General features: G+C 36.4%; 1 protein-coding gene across 1 annotated transcript; it reads left to right on the top strand.

Annotated features, from left to right (window-relative positions):
- The first annotated feature begins 8,031 nt into the window (after positions 1–8,031).
- On the top strand, positions 8,032–8,826 carry LOC114927371 (uncharacterized). The gene has a single exon (XM_029296969.1). The coding sequence runs from the start codon at positions 8,032–8,034 to the stop codon at positions 8,824–8,826; it is 795 nt and encodes a 264-aa protein (XP_029152802.1).
- The last annotated feature ends 603 nt before the right edge of the window (positions 8,827–9,429 follow it).

Below are 9,429 nucleotides of genomic sequence, written 5' to 3' on the forward strand. Positions count from 1 at the left end.
TAGAAGAAAACTCTTTTTCCTCCAGATCTGAAGCAGGGACATCTAATGATTTTGCTTCAGCAAGAAGGTCTTTTTCTGTAACTTCTCAATCACAAGACATTCTGAATCAATATTTTGGGATTGCAAAATAATTCAAACATTTCTCAACCAGTTTATCAAACCGATGATAAGCATTCAGATGATGATATTGAGATAGAATCTTCCATTCAATCTCCAACATACTCATCTATGCATGGTGCTTAATATTCTTCTGTGAATAATGCCCAATGAGTAGCACAGAATTTATTATAGATAGGGAAGCATTACGTAAAACCTTGAATCTAAGAATATGACCTCCATAGAGAATGGTATTTACGTACAGCTGCTCAAATTGCATGTTCTAAAAGAGGTTGAGATGCATATTCCTTTCTTTGAATGGTTTCATGCTTATTCCATCAAAAACAATCTGGTTTATCCTTTGAAAACTTGCTCAGCAAATGTTCAACTTGGAAAGTTAAAGATGGGAATTTAGTTAGATCTGAGTTTCCTCCAAAAGGACCTTTTGTTATTTCAAACACAGAAGGGTTATGGCTTCTCCTTTTAAAACAAAAAATATTGATGAAGCTGTCGCCCCAAAAGATATTAAAAACCTTATTGAACAATCTAATTACACCAATAGGTTTTTACAATGTCTGGGTGACAACTTTCATCTTCGGAATCTACTTTTTCTTTCAAAAATGCTCCTGACGCCACTACTTCTAAAAGTATTGAAAAATCCTTTTTAAACCTTTTAAAATGAGTAGTAAAGTGAAGCAAAGTCTTAAAACTTCCATTTTAAATAACAATCCGGTGATTCAGAAGTTATTCAAAAAATTGACCAACTTCTAAACCGTTTCTCTACCGTCCCTGAAACTCCAAACTCTGGTGAGTCTACTTCTGTTCAAACACGCTCATCCAAAGCCGTTAATTCCTTTGTCATGAGTCTAACGACTCCTCCTCCGAAGAAAGTGATGGTTCCCACAAATCATCCCTCAAAATCAGCCCTATTTTGACAAACTCCCTAACCAAGTGGAAGGGTTTAACCAAACCCTCTGCGTATGGTTACAATCGTGTTTCCGCTCCCGACCTAGCTCTCGAAGAAAGAGAACTAGGTTTTGTCAGCTTCAATGCCAATAATGTCTATGAATGGAACATAGATGGTAAAACTGAATATAACATCATGAGTATGCTTCAGCATATGACTATGGTAGGCACAGCCTATCAAGCTGCCCATGAAACTTCTGAAGAAGCAATAGCCAATGTTATTGTTTCTTTTCAGTGGCCAACTCAAAGGATGGTGGGATAACTACCTTTCGGATAACCAAAAACACTCAATCTTCTCTGCCATAAAAGTCAATGATCAGGGTGATGATCAATGCTGTTAATACCCTAATCTTTACCATAGCAAGCCATTTCATTGGTGATCCATCTCTCTGGAAAGATCGTTCGGCTGAACTACTTTCCAATCTCAGATGCAAAACTTTGTCTGATTCCGGTGGTAAAGACACCTTTCGGTTTACACCAGAGAAGATAGTCAACAACCTTTTTGGAAAGAAAAGTTCCTTGCTGGACTCCCAAAATCTCTTGGAGATAAAGTAAGGGACAAAATACGTAGCTTAACCCCGGATGGGATAATACATTAAGTTATGGTCAAAGATTTGTCAAGATGACAAAATCCAAAGGCAACTTGCTCGAGAAAAAACCCAAAATCGTATTGATCTGGGAACTTTCTGTGAACAATTCGGTCTTCCTGCTTGTCACCAAAAGGGAAAAGAATTTCAGAAGGTCTAGAAAAAGTTTTCAAAACCCTAAAAATGAAAAGAATTTCCAAAAGAATTTCCAAAATTACCCACAAAAGAACCCCATTATTTGCTATACATGTAAAAAACCTGGACATATTAGCAAATACTGCCGGTTAAAAAAAAGATTAATAATCTAAACCTTGATCCTCTGATTGAGGAACAGATTAATAATCTGATGTTAGAAAGTTCAGAAAATGATTCTGACGAGAATCTTCGGATGATATCAATAACATCGAAATCGATGACATTGAATCATCAGATTCAGGTGGGTGTTTTATCCAAAGATCAAGATCTCCTATTTGATGCTATTGAGGCTATTGACAATCCTGAACAAAAGAAAGACTTTCTTTTGAAACTAAAAAAATCTTTACAAAAGGAGAAAAAACCCAAAAATCTGGTCCTTAGCAATAAATATGATGTTAAACCTATTTTCAAAAATTAGAAAAACAAGTTATTCGTCCCATAACTATTCAGGACCTCCAGTCTGAGGTCAACAATCTCAAAAGAGAAATCCAGGAAATCAGGAGACATCAAGACAATCATCAACTTATTCTCTCCCAATTAATGCAAGTGGGAGAATCCGGTGATGAACTTGATCAAACAGAGTGTTCTAAGGAACAAGAAAATAAAATCTCTGACGACAACGAGGGAAAAGAAATTCTGAGAATAATCAATGTATTCTCTTTTATGAAACATCGTGTTCATATCCGAATTGTCGTTAAAGATTTTGTTTTTGACACCATTGTACTCTTTGACTCAGGTGCAGATTCAAACTGTATTAAGGAAGGTCTGATCCCCACAAAATATTTTGAAAAGTCTACTGAACGCCTTAGCTCAATAACGGGCGAAAGGCTAAGTATCAATTTCAAACTAACAGGTGTTTTTGTTGAAAAAGGAAATCTCAGAATTCCCACCGAATTTATTATTGCAAAAGATATAAAAAATGATGTAGTCTTGGGACACCTTTCATAATGTTTCCTTACCTAGCAGATTCCAGGTCTTACCTCTTTTGTGGGAGGACAGGTAACCTTTTTGAGTTCCTAGATTCACCAAAAAAATCTTTAAACCTAATTGAATCCAAGACAAAACAGATTTGTTTTTTGAAAGAAGAAATCTCTTTTAAAACCCTTGAATCTCAACTCTCTCAACCAAAGATTCAAGACAAAATCAAAAACCTTTTTAACCAAATTGAGAAGTCTATTTGTTCAGATTTGCCTCATGCTTTCTGGAATAGGAAAGAACACGTCGTTGATCTTCCTTATGAAAGAATTTCAAAGAATCAAAAATCCTACAAAAGCCCGCCAATTCAAATGAATGAGCAGCTTTTGCAGCATTGTCAAAAGGAAATAAAAGATCTTTTGGATAAAGGATTAATTCGTCCTAGCAAGAGTCCTTGGTCTTGCTCTGCTTTTTATGTTAATAAGCAAGCTGAAATAGAATGAGGAACTCCTAGGCTTGTCATCAATTACAAACCACTGAATGAAGCCTTACAATGGATTCGTTATCCTATCCCAAACAAAAAGATTTGCTTAGTAGGTTAAATTCTGCAAACATTTTCTCAAAATTTGATATGAAATCCGGTTTTTGGCAGATTCAAATCACCGAATCAGACCGATACAAAACAGCATTTACAGTTCCATTTGGACAGTATGAATGGAATGTAATGCCTTTTGGTCTGAAAAATGCCCCATCTGAATTTCAAAAAATTATGAATGATATTTTCAATCCATATTCAGATTTTGCAATCGTTTACATTGATGATGTTCTAATTTTTCCCAAACTTTACATGAACATTTCAAGCATGTTAAAACTTTCATGTACATCATCCAAAAAAATGGTCTTGCTGTCTCTAAGTCAAAAATTGTTCTCTTTCAAACAAAAATCCGTTTTCTTGGTCATATAATCTTCCAAGGCACTATAACTCCAATTGAAAGATCAATTTTGTTTGCAGAAAAGTTTCCAGATTATATCCTTGATAAACCTCAGCTCCAGAGGTTCCTAGGTTGTCTCAATTATGTTTCGGATTTCATCCCAAATCTTAACAACCTCATTAAGCCTCTCCATGATAGGCTTAAGAAAAATCCTCCACCTTGGACAGAAAAAACATTCTGATATTATCAGGTTCCTTAAAACCAAAGTCCGCAATCTTCCTTGTCTTTACTTACCGGTTCCTCATGCATTCAAAATAGTGGAAACAGATGCATCAGATTTAGGATATGGCGGTATCCTAAAACAAAAACTGCATGATAAAGAATGTATCATTGCATTTACATCCAAACATTGGAATAGTACTCAACAAAAAATATTCCACTATCAAAAAAGAAATTTTAGCCATTGTTTTATGCATCACAAAATTTCAATCTGATTACTCAATCAAAAATTTTTAGTCCGAGTTGATTGTAAATCAGCTAAAGATGTTTTACAAAATGATGTTAAAAATCTTGCATCAAAACAAGTTTTTGCCAGGTGGCAAGCTATTTTAAGCATCTTTTGATTTTGATATTGACATATCAAGGGCAACTCAAACTCTCTCCCTGACTTTCTCACACGTGAATATTTGCAGGGAGATAAACAGAAAGAAGATGCCTAAAAAGGCAACCTTGGCCTCAGCAAGAGGCAGAGGCATTCGCCTAGCCCTACCAGGGCCAATCAGAAGATCTGGGTCTAGTACCCCAACAGAGTCATCTACCCAACAACCTACTCAACAATCTGGGTCATTTACCCAACAACTCACCACAAACCCAACAAGCTGGGCCATCTACCCAACAACCCACCCAAAAATCTTTTGAACCACAAAACAATCAAGCCAAACAATCCAAAGCAGACTATGCCATCCCAATCGAAACCCTCCTAGCCTTACAGGACCAGGGTCTCACTAAACTCAACAAAAAATCTTGGGCCAACCTTTGCAGTGAGTCCGATGAAGAAATTGACCTATCTCAATTAATATCTCAGGTAGCCAATCGTAGAACAGTCATCCAAATAGGAAAAAAAGTCTGTCGTCTCGACACCCCAAACATCCTCAACTACTACCAAAACTCAAAAAACCCAAACCAATTACATATCTACAAACAAAACCGCAAATATTATCCACATAGAGCCTGAATTCTGGGATAGTTCTCCAAACAAAGTCATCCCAAAGATTTTCCCTACTGGATTCCACTTCAGACCCTTAGCACCTAATAAAACTCGCCATTTCTACGAATTGATCTTAATAGATACTGACTCAGTATCTATTAAACATTACAAGGATAAAACCAATCCCGAATTTATAACCCATTCAACCATTCAAATTCTCAAAATTTTATCCCCAAAGCAATTTGGGAACAACCTAAACAAAATTCAAAAATTTTCTCAAAATTATGACCCAATAGGTTTTAATTATTGGGACTACATGGAAGCCTGGACTAAAGTATTTTTGGTTTCAAAATACTCAGTTCAGACATTCATGGTTAATTTATTTTAAAAGAAAAATCAATTATTTTTTCCAAATTGGTTCTACTAATGGTGGGACTTCTTTGGACCAATCCAAGAAATTTTACCCTCACCAACAGATGAAGGGTATAAACTTTTTCAATCAAACTTTAACAATCAGGAAACATGTGTTCCTGTAATGTTTTTTTTCTCAACATTTTCATTGGCATGGGTATTCTCATGGCAATACAAGTATGCAAAACCAAACCACCCAAATCATTTCCAATCCTTCAAAGGCATGGTTATGTCAAATGGTGGTCTCAATTTGATGCTTCAATGGCCTACCCAGAGAAGGTCAGAGAATGGTTCAAATCCAATCCTGAAAGTCAAAAGATTTCAGATCCAGAAACTGCCCTGTTCCTCAATCAAAAAGCCCAAATTACTGCAGCCCTTGCAGGAGCTCAATCGAAAGAAACTCTAGCAAAACATCTTCAGCAAATCATGCAGATGATTGAAGAAGACAAAAAACACAAGGATGATCCCACTTCCTCAGCAGAATCCTCAAGCAGTTATAACCAGAATGAAGACGACTGCTTTGGAATCGATCTAGGAGAGGATTAGTCTTTAATCTTCAAAATCCATGTAATCAAAAAATCCATTGTTAACCTGTACTGTAGAAATAGTACCGGTAATGTGCACCTGTACTGTAGAAACAGTAGAATATCCAATTATAAAAGGAAGCCTTGCATTCATTGAGAGGCACTCTTCAGTTTTAGATATCATAGAGAGAAGTTAGAGAGAGAGGCTCTGAGAGTTCCCTTGTAAGCTCTCCAGCTCTTCTTCTTCCCTCTTCTTTTATTTTCAATCATTCAATAAAACTTTCAATCTGTTCTTCATTTTCGTGTTTCATGCTTATATTTCTGCAGTTGCATATGTGTGCGGACTACCGCCACATCTAACTTCATACTAACAAGCATATGCGTGCGGACTACCGCCGCATCTAACTGCACCTAATTTCATATTTATTTTCCATCTTTTTGCATTCAGCATATTAATTTCTATCTGCCTTTAATTTACTCCTTCTTCCCCTTTCCATCCTAGATCCACTTCGGGCCATCTGATGGTATTTACGTACGTCACTACAGATATCTTCACATAGGATGTGTCCAGGTTGCAGTCAAACCTCTCATCAGAGAAGGCTTGAATGCTTCCATCCTTATGTGTCTTAGAGATATTAGACACAATGATTTCCAAGACTCCCTTATCGGAACAGTTGAAACAAGTCTTAGACATGGTCCAGTTTATTTCAACTGTTTTCCAAACAAAACGGTCAGCCTGTTAGATACCAACATCCCTTGATTCTCTCTTCCTAAACATCCGAATTCATGGTCTTAACATGAAGGAAGGATCCATTCCAGCCGCTTTAATCTATAGGATTCAATACAAGGTCATGAACACTTGTAATTCTAGGGTCCTTCTTAAATCCCAAGATCGTGAAACTACTTTGTTTGTCACCGACATGACAAAGGCCAAAGTCATGATTCCAAGGCTCATAAGGTGGGATGAAATTGATCTCCCCCAGTCATGGTCTATTGATAGAGCTATCCCTACACAACCTAGACAAGCACCTCTCCTAAGAGAAATAAAACAGGATGAATCTGGGAAAGTAGAAATTTTCTTCGATAGAAGAAACTCTTTTTCCTCCAGATCTGAAGCAGGGACATCTAATAATTTTGCTTCAGCAAGAAGGTCTTTTTCTGTAACTTCTCAATCACAGTTTTCAAAATTTTCAAAACCTGTACATTCTGAAATCAATATTTCGGGATTGCAAAATAATTCAAACATTTCTCAACCAGTTTATCAAATCGATGATAAGCATTCAGATGATGATATTGAGATAGAATCTTCCATTCAATCTCCAACATACTCATCTATGCATGGTGCTCAATATTCTTCTGTGAATAATGCCCAATGAGTAGCACAGAATTTTTATAGATAGGGAAGCATTACGTAAAAACCTTGAATCTAAGGAATATGACCTCCATAGAGAATGGTATTTACGTACGCACACAGCTGCTCAAATTGCATCATTCAAAGAAAAATATTACAGTTTTCTAAAAGAGGTTGAGATGCATATTCCTTTCTTTGAATGGTTTCATGCTTATTCCATCAAAAAAATCTGGTTTATCCTTTCAAAAACAAAGAAAACTTGCTTTCAGCAAATGTTATTTCAACTTGGAAAGTTAAAGATGGGAATTTAGTTAGAGGGTTCTAGTTTTTTTGAAAAAAACTCTTTCCCTGTAGCTTTTCCCTAACCGAAGCCAAAGTCTTTCACTCCATTTAAAAAAAAAAATACTTGATTGAAGTTTCAAAAGAAAAAACACCCTAAGCCTTACAACCCTTGTTTTTCATGTCTTGAAAATTCAAGCCGCAGGATTATCTATTCTCGGGATTTTCAAACAGTCATTCCAAAACGATTTAATTCCCTTTGTCAATGAGGTATCTTGCATTGTTGAGTTAATCCACTTCACTTCTCGAAAAAAGTGCCTGGTTCAAGAAATTCATTTTAAAAAATCAGCCCTGCCCCACTTGAAAACTCTCTAAGCCAGTGGAAGGCTGGTTTAACCAAACCTCTGCATATGGTTACAATCGTGTTTCCGCTCCGACCTAGCTCTCGAAGAAAGAGAACTAGGTTTTGTCAGCTTCAATGCCAATGTCTAAACATAGATGGTAAAAAAATAAATCATGAGTATGCTTCAGCATATGACTATGGTAGGCACAGCCTATCAAGCTGCCCATGAAACTTCTGAAAGCAATAGCCAATGTTATTGTTTCTGGTTTCAGTGGCCAACTCAAAGGATGGTGGGATAACTACCTTTCGGATAACCAAAAATACTCAATCTTCTCTGCCATAAAAGTCAATGATCAGGAACCGGATGAACCCATCCCCGATGCTGTTAATACCCTAATCTTTACCATAGCAAGCCATTTCATTGGTGATCCATCTCTCTGGAAAGATCGTTCGGCTGAACTACTTTCCAATCTCAGATGCAAAACTTTGTCTGATTTCCGGTGGTATAAAGACACCTTTCTTACCAGGGTTTACACCAGAGAAGATAGTCAACAACCTTTTTGGAAAGAAAAGTTCCTTGCTGGACTCCCAAAATCTCTTGGAGATAAAGTAAGGGACAAAATACGTAGCTTAACCCCGGATGGGATAATACCCTATGACGAGTTAAGTTATGGTCAACTAATTTCTTTTATCCAGAAGGTTGCTCTAAAGATTTGTCAAGATGACAAAATCCAAAGGCAACTTGCTCGAGAAAAAACCCAAAATCGTATTGATCTGGGAACTTTCTGTGAACAATTCGGTCTTCCTGCTTGTCATCCAAGAAAATCCAAAAGACCATCCAATCGAAAAGTTTTTATTAAACCTAATCCTGAAAAGAATTTCAGAAGGTCTAGAAAAGGTTTTCAAAACCCTAAAAATGAAAAGAATTTCCAAAAGAATTTCCAAAATTACCCACAAAAGAACCCCATTATTTGCTATACATGTAAAAAACTGGACATATTAGCAAATACTGCCGGTTAAAAAGAAAGATTAATAATCTAAACTCTTCAGTTTTAGATATCATAGAGAGAAGTTAGAGAGAGAGGCTCTGAGAGTTCCCTTGTAAGCTCTCCAGCTCTTCTTCTTCCCCCTTCTTTTATTTTCAATCATTCAATAAAACTTTCAATCTGTTCTTCATTTTCGTGTTTCATGCTTATATTTCTGCAGTTGCATATGTGTGCGGACTACCGCCACATCTAACTTCATACTAACAAGCATATGCGTGCGGACTACCGCCGCATCTAACTGCACCTAATTTCATATTTATTTTCCATCTTTTGCATTCAGCATATTATTTCTATCTGCCTTTAATTTACTCCTTCTTCCCCTTTCCATCCTAGATCCACTTCGGGCCATCTGGAATATATATTGCATTTCTAATAATAATTTTGATTTCATTGGTTTGGGTTTAGGCATATGTAAAGTTGGAGTGTTGTTACATTGCTAAATTTTTCACATGAATGGAATTCGCTGCTTCTCATTCTACTGTCTTCTATTCATTTTATTCTTCTCTTTAATTTGGCAGATCATATAAAAATTATGTAGTAGAATAGTAGATTTGTTACTCCTACTAAAATGTGGCCA

Source organism: Arachis hypogaea, unplaced genomic scaffold, assembly GCF_003086295.3.
Source record: "Arachis hypogaea cultivar Tifrunner unplaced genomic scaffold, arahy.Tifrunner.gnm2.J5K5 arahy.Tifrunner.gnm2.scaffold_327, whole genome shotgun sequence".
Taxonomy (NCBI): Eukaryota; Viridiplantae; Streptophyta; class Magnoliopsida; order Fabales; family Fabaceae; genus Arachis; species Arachis hypogaea.

Excerpts from the sequence above, each read along its gene's own strand:
- LOC114927371 (XM_029296969.1), top strand. The coding sequence starts at position 8,032 with ATGAAACTTCTGAAAGCAATAGCCAATGTTATTGTTTCTGGTTTCAGT.